We start from the raw sequence: 15,768 nt of genomic DNA on the forward strand, positions 1-15,768 counted from the left end.
TAATAACAATTGGAGTACAGCGATGATGATGATAAGAGTAATAGTAATAATAATAATTGGGGTAGAGCAACGATGATGATGATGATAACAGTAGTAGTAATGGTAATAATCATTATAATAATAATAATAGCGGATTAACTCACCTTCACTAATAGTCTTAGTTCTCACTTCGTGTACGAGTAATGATTGCCTTGAGCAATAAAAAGCCAACTACGACGATACAAAGGGAAATAATGATAGCATTAATGATAGTGATCAATAGGAGTGCTCGTAATAATAATAGTAATAACGAGTGTTTAGTTGAAATTTTCATGAATTATTATTGGAACAGTTATTATTCGCCTTTGAGGTATTCTGTATTAATGAGTTCGTTAAAATTCTAGTCGCTTAGACGTTGTGTCTTTCTATTTTCTTCCTGCTTTGATTATTGCACTATCGGTTACGTAATCTCTACTTAAAATTCCAATGAACTCGTTTGTCGTTCAGTTTGTGGCTGTCGTTCGCGTCATCATTTTAACAATTAGATAATGGGAAAATGCATAAAATGAACTTACTGCGTTCAGAAACCACATGTCATGGAAAGTTTCAAATTTCCGTGACAATAGTTAATAAATATTCTTTCAAAATTCTCTACTCGACAATGTATATTTCGAAACTAACAGATTTTTCCGCATACTCTGCAATTTTTCACAGTTCTCTCAATGCGATCTTTAACCCCTTGGCTTATGATGTCTTTCTGAACTTTGATCGATACGGCTATTTTGTCATTAATAATTTATTGGAAAAAGAGAAAAATTCTAAGCATATGTTATGCCTATATTTCCTTTTAAGTGTAATAGCTGATTTCAGAGGAATAATATTTACTTTGAATTCGAATGAACTGAGTAATATATATATTTGTTGAATCACGTTGAAAATCTTCACGACGAGTCTCACTCGTTGTTGTAGGGCAAGGGGTTGAGGCATCTTTTTTTCATTTACCGATGAAACCTCAAATCTTCCAATGATCGTTTAGTTCGTGTAGATAATGGGAAAATGCATGAAAAGTTCCGCGTTCACCAGAGATATAAGTGTCATCGAGGTTCGCTAGAATACAAGAAAGTTATCGTTTCGTTTTGAAATTCTCGCGAATCGCAGGAGGAAAAATTGCTTTCCGTTTAATCGTTGTTTTATCGCGGCATTTAGTGAGAATTATCCTATGGAAGTGGCATTTCCCGAGTGCCACGGGATCAACGGGATAGATTTGGCTCCGATAGCGGCGGCGGTACGATTAAGGAACGGCCGAGGTGTATTTTCGTCGGCCTCGGCTCGTATCGGCACCGTAAAATCGCGTTGCGCCATTCCCGGCGACACCGAACTTGCACCGCTACGTGGACACTGTCGCAGGAGGAAAGCGGAGGATCGTAAAACTTCCTCTGTCAGCGGCGTCACGTGACCACGTCGAAAGTTGCCTCGACGTTGACAATCATTTCGCCGGTTATCAAACTTCCCTTAACCCTTGGCACTTCAGGTTGTTTTGCAATCTGTTAGAATGTTACTAAGATTTAGTAATATGTTTAGTCTAGATCCATAGCTAACAGTAATTAAAATAAAATAGTAATTGTTAGTTACTAAGATCTAGATTAATGTTACTAATTTTTATAGTATTCCTAGCGAAAATGAGAAATACACATTTCTTCCATCTTTTATTTTTCTTCTCAATGCAAAATTTGGATGCGTGAAAAATCTAAAGTTTCTTTGAGATTCATTAAAATATTTAACCCTTTGCGGACTAAGATTCTCTAAAATATAGAGAAGCGAAATTACATATCGGTTGCTTAAATAATTGAAAAAGAGAAACTACGTACCGATTTCCTGCTATTTTAGTAATTAAATCATTTGTTTATAACTTAGTGTCGCAAATATGAACATTTGATCTCGCAAAAATGTCGACGTTCGCCCGTAAAGGGTTAGTATTACAACTGTTGCAATATTGCAGCCTACAGAGTTCAAAGGGTTAAATTTCATTTTTCGAATTCTAGAATTCTCGAATCCTATCGTTTTCATTCATTACTGTTTCCTTATTTAATGTTCTTTCATTTTCTGGTATGTTTTAAGAACTATAACGAAGCAATTCGTTGCATAAAATAAATTTTGAAGAAATTCAATATTTTAACATTCTACAGTTTTATAGTTTCGTTGATTACTATTTTCTTATTTAACATTGTTTCATTCTCTGGTATGTTTTAAGAAGTATAATGAAGCAATTCGTTGCATCAAACAAACTTCCTCGAAATCCATTCTTCTAAAATTCTATAATTCCATTCACTATTCCCTAACTCAGAATCTCTTCGTTTCTCCCTATGTTTCAACAAATTCGCAGAAATTTGCAATAACGGTATTCACAGTTACAAATATGTTGTTCCCTAAGTTTCAACATTAACACTCATTTCGCCAGTTACCAAAGAAACCTCGTTAAACTTCAATTCCACTAAATTCCTATAATTCGTCAGTCTGATAGGTTTAGCGTTAATTTGTTCCTCGTTACAACTCATTTCGTTCTCTGCGCCGTCTACCTCGCGTTTCCTTCGAAATAAGAACAGCCATCGAATGTTCGACATGTTCCTTGAGCTAATAGTCGTCGTCGGGATTCATGCATACTCATTTGTCGAACGAGTCAATCGAAAGGAAGGAAAAAGGAACGGCGGAAGCTTGATTTTCGCCAGTCGCTGCTCGCAGACGGGAAATTCCGTGTTCCTGGGCGTTCGCAAACATCGGCCGGCCGCCATGTCGGCTTCGAGCAGCCCGTCCCGCTGTCGATTTGCAAATAAATTGCGGCAGACGTCGGTAAATCACGTTAGCCACATTGGTAGACCCGGCGTGCAACGTTGCTGCCGTTGTCGCGCTCGTGATAGCGCACTTACACTTCCTCTCAAAAGTCATTCGACAGCCGGAAAGGAAAATTGGCGTAGTAATTCATTGGAATTGATGGAAACTCGAATTTTTCGTATGTTCCTCGACAGAGTAAGGTACTGTGGAGAAATATTGAAGTTCGTAGCGTGGTAATTGATAACAGAATATTTTAGGAAGAATTTTGGAGTTCTTGATATGTTAATTAATGAAGGAATGTTGTAGGAAAGTATTGAATTTACTTATGCATCATTTAACGAGGAAACATGAAAAAGATTGATATGTCCAAGATGCTAGTTAACAAATATTCCAAAATTCGAAAATTCATGATTTGAAACTAACAGATTTTTTCCATACCCTGCCATTTTTCGAAATTTTCTTAATCAATTTCTTAAGGGACCTCTTTTTAATTTACCAATGAAACCTAAAGTTTCCCAGTTAACACCGAAACTTCCAGACGGTTCAAATTGACCCACTTTAGAATGTTTAGTTCGCGAGTTCTAAATTTTGCGAAGATTCTAAAACAAACTTGTGTTTGTACAGATACAAGAATAAGTGACGCAGCGAATCTCGAGGAATATATTGTTCTAATTTTCATAAAAACTTAGATACAAGTAACACTAGAACTACCAAATGTGTCAGAATGATTCCTGATTTCTTTTTATTTAATTACTGAAAAGGTAAAATTCATTCATTGAATTCTCTGAAAATTCGTTAACCTGTTAACTGTGGAATTTAATTTGAAAAATCTCTCATTGCCTGCAATAAAATCAAATAATGAAGTGTGTACTCTTCTAAAAAACTAAAAAAAAACTAAAGCGAAACGAAGAAGAATTACATGTTTGTCTCAATAAATAAATAATCCATCGTTGGAAACGCACCATTAAGAGTTTTAAGATGACGTGTATACTCGTGAAACATAGTTAACTAATTAAAGAAGCTAATTTAATAATAACTATATTGAAGTATAAATCAATTGAGATCCTAATAAACACACAGGTACAAGTTTTATAAAGAAATTTGGTAAAGTTAGTTTGTACTTGGTAGTTCTAGTTAATCCGAGTGTCCTGTGACTTTTGAGTGGGAGTGTATATGCGATGCGTTCCGATATGCTTTCGAAAGAGTCCTCCACGTGCCATTAGCTGCTGACGTGTTCGGACACCATTGTGCCAACGTGCCCGACGGTTCAATGGTTCGAACCGTCCCAATGGTTTCGGCCTTAAACTGTGTATCGCCTTGGGTCAATTTTTACCTGACCCATTCACCATTCCCCTAAGAAAACGTTAGGAAAACGAAGTTTCGAATATGGAAATGGCACCCAATAAAATCCATTAATTTACGATTACTTTATTACTTGATTAGACTCTCAAATATTCATGGGTCAGAAATGATTCACCTTTACCTGTTCTAATCGCCAAACACTCGTCCTACGACCAAACCGTTCTTAAATCATCCAAAACTCGACATTTGTACGTTACTTTTAACTAAACAAAATTCGAAACTCAGCTGTTTTGTATTTTTAAGAAAGTTGTACTTCTGAAAATCTTGATTTGCGAACGGTTAACCCTCTGCACTCGAAAGTTTTTCACTAGAAATACTCAATATTCTCCGATGAGATACAGACGATGTTCTTTGAAACTAATTAACGAGAAAACATATATAAATTAAAAAGGAAAGTTATTTTATTTCAATATTCCACGTATCGATGCATCATGCAAAGCTTAATATTATATATAAGATTTTATGATTTTGCAAACCAAATCAAGTGGTGACTGAGAGTCACCTCTCGAGTGCAAGGGGTTAACCCTCTAACACTCGATTTGACACAGTAAAACTATAAAATCTGATATGTAACGTTTAACTTTGTATAATAATCCGATACATGAAATACTGGAACAAAATAGCTTTGTTCCTCAATGTACTTGTGACTTCCCTTTGAGTTAGTCTCAGAGAATATCGTCTTCGCCTTGTCAAAAAATATTAAATATTTCTAGTGAGAAACTCCGGAGTGCAAAGGGTTAATTGTATTCTGATAACTAATTTTTCACTTCAACATTCGTCACAACGTCACAACTCAAATTTGGACAACCGCAAACGTTTCGATTATCAACCCGAACGTGTCCACCGCGTTTCGAACTAACAGTATACTCTGTCAGTTCCTTCCGATGCTCCTCCAAAACCAAATTCCGTCGACAATGGTGTTTCGGCAGCCTTTCCGCGATACTCGAAAGAACAGAAGGACGCTCGAACGCGTTTCGGACAAAAGGAACGGGTCTTTTCCCCGCTTTTGTGCGCCCCCCTCGCTCCCCTTCCGCCACAACCCTTGCACGTACCTGAATTTCGAGTCAAGGGAGGTCGAGAAGGTCTGCGCGAGCGGCGAGAGGGAGGAATATTGAAGAAAAAGAGCGAGCGAGACGGTGGCGCCGATCTATCGCAGTTCTAAAAAGGACGGAGTCGCTGCGGACGAACGCAACGCGCCGAAAAAGGACAGGAAGCGCTGGTAGGCGTAAGGGTGGAAGAAAGAAAGCGGCACCGTGGAACAATGCGCCGCCTCTTCCGTGAGAATCGCTCGCGGAACCGCGAGGAAGATGACGCTGGCTCCGTAAATGGCGGTTCCGATGAATTTTTGGTCGTTTTGTGGAGTCGTTCCGGCGAAAATCGCGTCCAAAGGTCCTTTGAACGACAGAAATATGATCTACATTATGGATCCTTGCGGGTCAGTCATTTCTAAAGACCTTTCTCGGTAATATTTTCATGGGGACTGCGTTTAGAAGCCTCTAGAACTTTAGAAGTTTGATGATTCTGCGATTAAACAATATAATTGAAGAATGGACAATTTTGGTCTACTTTTTTCATTATTTTGGTTGAACGAGGTTTTGATATCTAATTTTCAAGAGAATCTATAACTTGGTTGAAATAGAAATGTTTTGAAAGGGAAACGCCTCAATGCTTCGATTTCCCATAAATATCGGTGCAATCGTTGCAGATTCGATGTAAACTTCATAAACGCGAAACTCCTTTCGGTTAACGCGTTTTTTAATAAAAAATAGAAGATAGTTCGAAGCTATTGGCAGCGTTTGTCCATGGAATAAATCGTGAAATGGAGAAAAAAAGGGTCGCGCGTCGAAGCTGCAGAATTTCAATCCCGACACCTCTTTCATCGGAAACGCGGGGACCAGTGTATAACAGTAATTCGGCGAACGGTCGCGGAACGCCGCGCTCGAATCCGCGAATTCGAGCGCGATGGAAGCGGTTTTGCACGTGACGTTCGGTATAAACGCGGAGGCCCGCGTGTCATTCGCAGTGGTGCCTGGCTTATACAATCGGGGCACGTGGCTATTTATTTTCGCAGTTTTCCCGCAAAAAGGCGGAGCCCGATCGAACTATCCCGGCGGATCCGCGTTTAATTCGTCTGTCGTCGAATTAACGTTTGAGGCTCGGTGAACCGGAACGCGACGCCAACTCCAATTTAAGATAAAAAAGGGAACAAATCGAAGGGGGAAAAAACCAACGTTGATTTTTCCAGCGAAATCCTCGGCGAATCGCGGGTGAAATTGTTCTTGGGGGCGTGGCGCCCGTGAAGTACAGTGACGCGAACGATTTTGGCGAAATCGAACGCGCGGAGGAACGTCGAAATACGATTTCGATGGCTCACAGTTTTGCCCGTTCTCGCGGAAAAGAGAGGAAGCTGTACTCTGGAGGGACGATTTTGAGTTTCTTCGAATTTCCCCGCCCCTTTTGGGCGGAGTCTCTGTCGAACGACTTTCCGAAGGCCATTGTGCGTTGATTAACGGTGATTCACAGCGCGGAGCGGATTTAAATGCCGCTCCTCGTGGATTATGAATGGGCCCCGGCCACTTGGACGCCGGCAATAACGATTGTAATTATAAAGCCTGCCGATAAGCGGCCGATTAACAGCCATAGTTGTTAAGCATCGCGTGACGGGGCGTGGATAATCACGGTTCCGACGGTGATATTAGTCTTTTCCAATATTTTGAATCGAGCGCGACTGTAACTGTTGGGAAACCGGGAATCTATGGGTCGATACGTTTGGCGAGATCCTTCGGGGGCGTGTCCCCCGCGGTCTACGCGAGCGTGGGGGCGTGGTTTTCAAGTAATTTTCGACTGTTTTTTCGAGCAGTGAGGTAAAATAAAGTTGTTAAGATACTTTTTATAAATTGTCTGTCTCCTGCCTTCGAGAGCTTCCAAGATATTAAGCGATAAAGTTTCTTGACTGGAAAGGGGCGGGGAAACTTCCCCGCTGCGATGGAAGTCTTAAACTCGTCGAACTGTGTTTACCATTAATTAAGAGTTCTAATTGTCTTCTACCTTGGTATTGCTCTTTTTCGAATATTGATGAAAAATTTACTGTTTAGACGGTAGAAGGTACTTTATGGGCGTGGTTTCGAGTTGGCGGGGCTAGAGGGGCGGTACTTCTGACGATGTTAGTGGAAATATATCTCGTGCTTTCGAAGTGTCGCGTATAATGAGTTTACGACAACATATTTTCTTGCGTAAGCTAAACTTGCAGACGATGCACTGTCCAAGATATTAAACAGTGAACTTTTTAGATGCGAAAGGGGCGGAGCTTACGATCGATCGTTACAGCCCGCCTGCGTGTCTCTTACTTTATCTTGCTTTTATTTTTATTTTTGTGTTTTTCATGTCTCTATGTAATAGGCAATGACGTCATTAATCGATATTATCATTGATGCCAATACATCGTTCAACGATAGTAGCAATGACAACCAATATTCGTGACCTGATATTCTTCGCCGTCATGAGAATCACTGCATCTGCACATGACGCGCCGTGTGTCATTGGCATCATTGAATAAAACCGCCGCTGATGGTTACTTTATACCGAGCTTTATTAACCACTGGCGAGGTGATCGTGCCACGGTTTCGCAATACCGAGTTATTCACGCTTTCAGCCTCAGCTTTTTCGTTCGGTCAACAATTGTGTTACAATAATCGAACGTTAACAAGAAAAAGCTAAATCATGAAATGCTTCAACCAACTTAATACCCAATGTACACTATTCTTTCTAATTCCTCTTGTGTTACAGCTCAAAGATCCCACAAAACAATCATCCATTCATTATTCAATTCAAATGGACTCTACAATAACCTATTAAACAACGAAATTCTATTACCAAATTGAATTCATCAAAAATCACATTCCTCGATGAAACCTATGAAAAGTAACCAAGTTTCTCAAAAACACTAAACTTCTACAGCAAACATACAATTTGCTAATTACATAATCACATATCCCTGAAAAAATTCAAACAACTTGGTCCTTGCGGTCCCAGCCACAAAAGGACCCATAAATCATGTCTCAAAATTGGCCACATACACACGCAAACACACACATGGTCGTATCCAGGCAGTAAAAAGTGAATAAACGTGTCAAATTAGTCGCTAATTTATCGCCGGGCCGATATTGGCACGCGAAGTAACAATATGATCTAAAGAGGAACAGCAGGTAGCGTCCAGATAATCCTGCGCGTCGAAAATCCGTTTAACATGTCGGCAGAAGGGTGTCCGGCGGCTAACGACGCGCCTGAAACACTGAATCCTTATAAATCCAAGCCTGTCGAGGGATCCAGTGTTTGCCTGGAATGCTGAAACGCAGCATTCCGCCGTGGAAAAGTCGGCAATGCACCACTGGCCGCTGGAACCATTCCGTTTTTTCTCCCCTTTTCGACTCTGTTCTTCGTTTTCTTCTCCTTCCTCCTCCTTTCCTCCTGCTCCTTCTCTTTGTCCGTCATAGAAGCGCTCTTAAGTGACCGTGATATCGATTAACTGCCTCTGCTTTTGCACTCAATTAATTCACCAGCCTCTTCTTCTGTTTTCTCCAGTCTCCTTCTTCTCGTCGTTCCTCTTCTTTCATTGCTGTTTGCGCGGTGTGTTCTTGTCAATCACGGACAGAAGAATATTGACCCCCTTTTTATCTCGAGCCCCGCGACATTCGAGGATTTGCCAGCGGATAAAAAAGGAAGAAGCAGCGTATTCGCACGTTCGAGATCTCTCTTTCGCTCGAGCTGCTGCGCGCTGAACACTGTACAGATACGGAGTAATGAGGAATAAATGATTCGCCGCGGCCCCGAGATAAGACAGCGGGTATTTTTGCTTAATATCGTTCTCGGAGCGTGTGAAATTAACGCTTAAAATGCTTGTGTAAACAACGTTCCTTTTTATTTTCGGCGTTTCTGCGTGTTGGAGCTCAGTTCTCGATCCAGGGATTTCATGCAGACTCGTTTTGCTCTGTTATTTCGTTGGTTCCTTCGCGAGGTGGAAGATTATGGGTACTGAAACGTTGGAAACCGGATATGAAAGCCATTCTTTACGGCTGTCGGCGCTGGTTAGGGTGAGCGTTAATTACATGCGTGTTTTCTGGAAGGAGGACTCGTTGAGAACCACTGATCACCCGTGACAAGCCGCCCGCGATTTTCGAGACACGGTTTCGGGTAATGACGGGTTATTAGACTCTGTAATTAGACTGAAGTGTGGCAGAGGATCGATTAATATTCCTGTTGAAATTGAGAGCCACTGCTGTGGAAAGTATGAGATGAAAACGCGGATTCTCGTAACTGTATTAACTAGAATAATATACATGGAAATTTTGTTTCGTATTTTCGGTAATTCGATCACTTTCCTGTTCAGTGCACCATTGTTTACAAATGTTCAGCTATATGTAGAATACAATGGTGAAAGAATTTAGGAGAAATATTGAGCTATATTGAGCAGTATATTTTCAAAGCAACAATAATAGTTTTAATAGCAATCATACATAAATTAGACGATCATAATACAAGCGTTTTCGTCGACGAAAATTTCGTTTCCTATTTTTGGTAATCTCGATCACTTTCCAGTTCAGTGCACCATTGTTTACAAATGTTTAGCTATTAAATTCTCGAATATACGTAGAATAAAATGATGAAGAAACTTAGAACAAGAAGAAATATTGCATAATATTGAGCAATATCTTTTGGAAGCAACAATAATAATGTTAATAGTAATCAGTCCATCACGAAGACTAATGATACATAATTTAGATATCATAATAATGTATATAATATTAATAATACACAAATACTTAGCTATTCTTAAGTTTTCGAATATACTTAGAATACAATGGTGAAGAAACATTGACCTATATTGAGCAATATCATCTTTTGAAAATAACAGTAATAATTTCAGTAGTAATCAGTTTAACATGAAGACAAATGACATAAATTAGACGATCATAATAACATTAATAATAATATACACAAATGTTTAGCTATTCACAAGTTCTCGAATATATGCAGAATAAAATGGCGAAGAAACTTAGAACCAGAAACATTGACCTATATCGAGCAATATCTTTTGAAAACAGCAGTAATAATTTCAATAGTAATCAGTCTAACCTGAAGACCAATGATACATAAATCAGACAGAACTATTGAGAACCGCTTTTCGCGCGAGAGACAAGGTCTCTTCACGGTTCTCAAGGAACGACGCGTCTAATAACGGACCGGCAGACCCCGCAATTACTTTCATTAGACGGAAGTACGATGGAAGGATCGACCGATCATAGACGAGCCAGTCGCTATTGAGAACCACTGGGGACACGTTTCTGCAAATCGCGTTAGCGTTATGCCGCTGTTTGCAACGTTTCGATAACACGAAATGTGTCTAGCGCTTCGCGGAAATCGAGGGTAACGGGCGGTGGAAATTGGCAATTGAGCACCACTGGCCTTGATTATGGATGCACGCGCGCGTGCATGCACCGGGAGATAGAAACGAGCGAATTCCGCCTTATCGTTTGTTTAGTTTTCGCCGAGGAGAACAGTGTTTAGCACGTTTTCTTGACCCGACGGTTTTGCGCTGTAATGACACCTCCCCCATTTTCTAGAAATTCTTAATTAGTCCGTTGTAAGATTTATTGTTTTATAAATCGTTTTTCCTGATCTTTTTGTAATTTGTGTTATGCGATTTTTAACCTGCATCAGAGTTGATTCGAATGAATTCGTGAATTTTATCGAGGATTATTGGGGTGGGTAAGCGTGTAATTGTGTAATTTAAGGTTACATGGTTATCAATGAATAGAACGTCCTATATAAGATACATCGCGCCAAACGTTTCTTATCGTCTAACATTTCCAATGGCTGTTATTCGAGGCACGAGTGTTATCCACGAAATTATGTCTTATCTGTCACTCGGAGAGGCGATTAATTTTGTTACTTATTGGGTAATACATATGTATACGGCGTGTGCTAGATAGAAACGGGATTGACGGGAGAAGGAGGGAATCGATGAATCGTATGTTAATTTCTTTATGGACTGTTTTATGATCTTCGAGATCTGGGGACAGTAGACAGTTATTACCTGGTACGAGTGTATTTTGGTATCAGGTATTAAGGTATTCAAGCGAATTACGTTCAGGTACTTTCGGATATTTTCACTTTAGATACTTGGGTACTGAAACTTTAAGTCTTTGGCAATGCAGTTCTAAATATTACGTATACAAGTTCTGTAAGTTCACGCCTCTTGCTCCAGATATCTCAATTCTCAGGTACTCCGACCTTTAGGTACTCCGACCTTCAGGTACTCTGACCCCCAGTTGCTATTACCATCAGGTACTCTGACTTCCAGTTGCTATTACCATCAGGTACTCTGACCCCCAGTTGCTATTACCATCAGGTACTCTGACCTCCAGTTGTCATGACCATCAGGTACTCTGATTTCCAGTTGCTATTACTATCAGGTACTCTCACCTCCAGTTGCTATTACCATCAGGTACTGTGACCTCCAGTTGCTATTACCATCAGGTACTTTGACCTCCAGCAACTGTGACTTCCAATTACTATGACCATCGGGTACTCCGACCTTTAGTTACTATGATCTCCAGTTACTATGATCATCGGGTACTCTGACCTCCAGTTACAATGACCTTCAAGTACTCCACCCTTCAGGTATCCCGATTTTTACGGGTGCCCTAGATTCCCATACGATCCAAACACTTGAATCTCCAAATACCTCCACTTTCAGGTACTCCATCCGTCAAGTACCCGAATCGCCCAACCGAAACGCCCGGGTACACGGCCGATCAGCCGACAGTCGCGGCGGAGTTAAAATTCGCGGATCGTCGGGTGTTCGCCTTTGTTCCCTAATAATAGAAACTCAGTTACGGGCGCGTGCACCGAGAGGAGGAGAGGGTTTCCTTCTCGCGATGAAGAAAACAGGAACGTGCGAAACAAACTAATCAAACCGAGCAAATAGAGCGTCCTCCCCACGAAACTCGAAAGCCGCCCTGCGCTCGCACGTCCACTCGCTCGTTCGCTCGTTCGCACGTCACTCGCTCGCGCGCGCGCGCGGGCGCACGCTCTCCCGGTTTGCGCGTCCCAATAAGCACGGAAAGCGGCGCAGAGAGGCAGCAGGCAGGCAGCCAGCCGGATTCTGCGCATCCGCGCGCACAGGCGGAATGAAAAAGCCGGCGGGATGGCCTCCGCGGAATCGAATGCCAGTATCGCGCAGGTGATACGAAGTTACCGGGCGGGCACACGCTCACAATGATACACGTCGGCGGCAGCGGCCGAGAGCGAGCATATCGCGATATGACCAGGCCGAAGCTAAAGAGAGAGACCCTCGACTACTGCATCATCGAGCGTAGGAACACCGATGGTGGTTCTCAATTACCGTTCACGTCGTTCTGCCTCAGCGGGCATCGCCATGAATAGAGTCACTTGTTGTTACTCGCGGCTATATTTATGGAGAATGTCGATTAATTTATCGATTTAAGTATGTTCCGTGATGAGAGTTTACTGGAAGTTAGATTCGAATTGTTTAGGGGTGTTTTTAGGGAAGCTTTGTATGAGTGATTTTGGGAACACCGATGGTGGTTCTCAATTATGGTCTTCCTGGTTCTGCCCCAGTTGGCATTATGGATAGTCATTTGCTACTGGTAGCTATATTTGTGGAGAATGTTGATTAATTTATCGATTTAAGTATGTCTTGTGATCTGAGTTTATTGGAAATGTTGGCGTTTTTTAGGGAGGCTTTGTATGAGTAATTTTGGGAACACTGGTTCTCAATTACCATTCACGTCGTTCCGCCTCAGTGGGCATTGTTATGAATAGTCAGTTGCTACTGACAGTTATATTTACGGAAGCTATGTTTACATTTTGTATTGGAAGCTTGCTGGAAATTGTCTATTATTATAAACCGATGATTAATGACGTTATCACAGCTCGAAGTAAGCTACTTTAGGAACACCGACAATGGTTCTCAGTTGCACATGTTCCTATTTCAGCTAATACAGAATTCAAATTTTTGTTAATCAAACCAATTGTTTAATATAATAATTTCTGTAGCTTCGCAATGCACAACATTATCTTTTATTGTTTCCCCATAATAAATGTTTTCAACTAACTTTACTGCTCCAGTGTTAAGATGAAAGATTGTATTGTATTGTGCATTGGCTCTCACATCGGGTAAACCATACATCATTCAGATAAATAGTAGCCAGTCATTGTAACATTTTATACATCTCGTAATCGTTCGCCTGATGGCAGAATTTATTAGAAACAGCACAGATTGATCTATGCTGTTTCTAACGAAGCGAAGATCGAATGCTGCTTCGTAGATAATGAAATTTCTGATTATTCAGTGAGAATGGGTCCTGACGATTTCTCTTTTTGATATGTTTCAGGAGGACGTGGCACATGGGTTCACCGAAGTGGTGGCTCTAAGGGGTCCCACAGGAAAGCATGAGGGAGAGAACACCCTCTGCGGACGACACCCCGAAGAGGGCACCACCGGCACCACCCAGAGGTGACGAATATTTTATGATTCACTTTTCCAGCTGGCAACTGTCGATACGTTTCACTTTATCAGCAGTCGAATACCCTTTGAAATCGATTGCAAACCTAACCTTCTTATTTCTTTTTTTTTTACCATCCACGAAATAGCCGTTCATTCAGCTCGACATTGGGACTTAAAATAAACTTGTTAACAGGTCTACCAAGGTCTGAATATTTAGTGACTTTAAAAGTCCGCTCAACCTTTGCAACGCATTTAGCTTTGCGAAATGCAGTCGCATTGTCTCGACGTATTTTTGGTGATCTCGATCACTTTTCTGTTCAGTGGTTGCACCATTGTTCGATAACATTCAGCATTCTTTAAGTTCTCGAATATATGCAGAACGCAATGGTGAAACAACTTACAAGAAGGAATATTTCATGATATTGAGCAATATATTTTGAAAGCAACAATAATATTAATAGTAATCAGTCTAACAGGAAGACTAATGATACATAAGTTAGACGATCATCATAACATAAATAATATTAATAATATACACGAATGTTTAGCTATTAAGTTTTCGAATATATACAGAACACAATGTTTAAGAAACTCAGAACAAGAAACACTGATCTATATTGAGCAATATCATCTTTTGAAAGCAACAAATAATAATTTCAATAGTTCAGTGTAACACGAAGACTAATGATACATAAATTAGAACTATTGTCTTAGTTTCTCACGTATTACCACGTTACACCAGACTTAATACCAAATTTCAATTGTCTCGTGTTTTAGCTATTATAATTGTTACTCTAGATATTAATATAATATAATTTAATGTTATATTAATATAATTCTATATCATCATTTATTAACCCTTTGCGGACGTACAGATCCCTTGAAGTACATGAAACGTTTATCTGAAGCTAAATTATATATCGATTCCTTAGATAGTTGAAGAAAGGAAATTATTGACTTCTTGTTATTCGAGTAATTAAATCACCCCTTTGTGACTTAGCATTCCAAATATGAAAATTCCATCTCGTCGAAATGCTGACATTCGTCCGCAAAGGGTTAATACAATGGAATACAATGTTTGTATTCCAATTTCACTTCTTCGAACCTAGCGGCAATTCGAAGAGGCCCCATTCGAAGGATTCACACCCCCAGGAGACACCCCCTGAACACCCATCGAACCGATTCACCCCGTTCCCCCCTGGATCTATCGGAATCTCAGAAACGAACGCGTGTTCGAGTTCAATCTAATAATAAACCCCTTGCCGCATTCAGCGGAGGCGAAACGGTGTCCGACTAGGCCTCCTCTAGGCGTCTAATTGTCAGGGCTCTCTCGCTCGATTACTTTCGAAATCGGCCGAGGTTCGTCGTAAAGGTGCGCTTAGACTGTCATCTTCCACTTGCATCGTTTCATCCTTCTGACGTTTGGTTCAGGCAAAGATCGTGACGTTTACACCGTCAGGCAACGAAACATTTCGATTCATCCTCGCATTCATCTGCTGAAAAGTATCTTGAAGTACGATAGAATTCTAGGTGCTTCGACAGGGTTACACGTAAGCAATCAAAGATGTGAAACTGGAAAGATATCCTTTGTCCTTGTGACATTCCCTTAGACATCAGGTAGCAATGATTGTTGCTCGATGTTGGATGTTCGCTAAAATCGTAGAAACTTCAACAAGTTTACGCGTGATCAATCGAAGCTATGAAACCGTAAACTGCAATGACATCTTTCGTCCTTGCGCCATTCCCTTAGTCACCAAGTCGTTACCTAACAGGTAGAAATGATTGTTGCTCAATGTTGGAGATCCAGCAAAACATTGGATGTCTCATCGAAACGTTGGATATCTGCTAAAATCCTAGGTACTTCAACATGATTACACGTAACCAATCAAAGCTATGCAATTGTAAACTGCGAAGACATCTTTCGTCCTTGCGCCATTCCCTTAGTCGTTACCTAACAGTTAGCAATCACTGTTGCTCAATCTTGGAGATCCAGCAAAACATTGGATGTCTCGTCGAGACGTTGGACGTGTGTTAGAACCCTAGCCACCATAATAGTATAGTTCCAAACG

The 15,768-nt window shown here is 40.7% G+C and overlaps 1 protein-coding gene across 4 annotated transcripts in view; it reads left to right on the top strand.

The window, feature by feature from the left end:
• The window catches only part of LOC143174154 (uncharacterized), a 101,153-nt gene that overhangs the window by 18,807 nt on the left and 66,578 nt on the right, over window positions 1–15,768 (top strand). For all 4 annotated transcript variants that reach the window (XM_076364720.1, XM_076364721.1, XM_076364718.1 and 1 more), the window contains exon 2: window positions 13,587–13,708. In XM_076364720.1, the coding sequence (XP_076220835.1) occupies window positions 13,645–13,708 (64 nt within the window). In that variant the 5' untranslated portion in view covers window positions 13,587–13,644. The remainder of the gene's footprint in view (window positions 1–13,586; window positions 13,709–15,768) is intronic.

The sequence above is a fragment of the Nomia melanderi genome, chromosome 2, assembly GCF_051020985.1.
Source record: "Nomia melanderi isolate GNS246 chromosome 2, iyNomMela1, whole genome shotgun sequence".
Lineage (NCBI taxonomy): Eukaryota > Metazoa > Arthropoda > Insecta > Hymenoptera > Halictidae > Nomia > Nomia melanderi.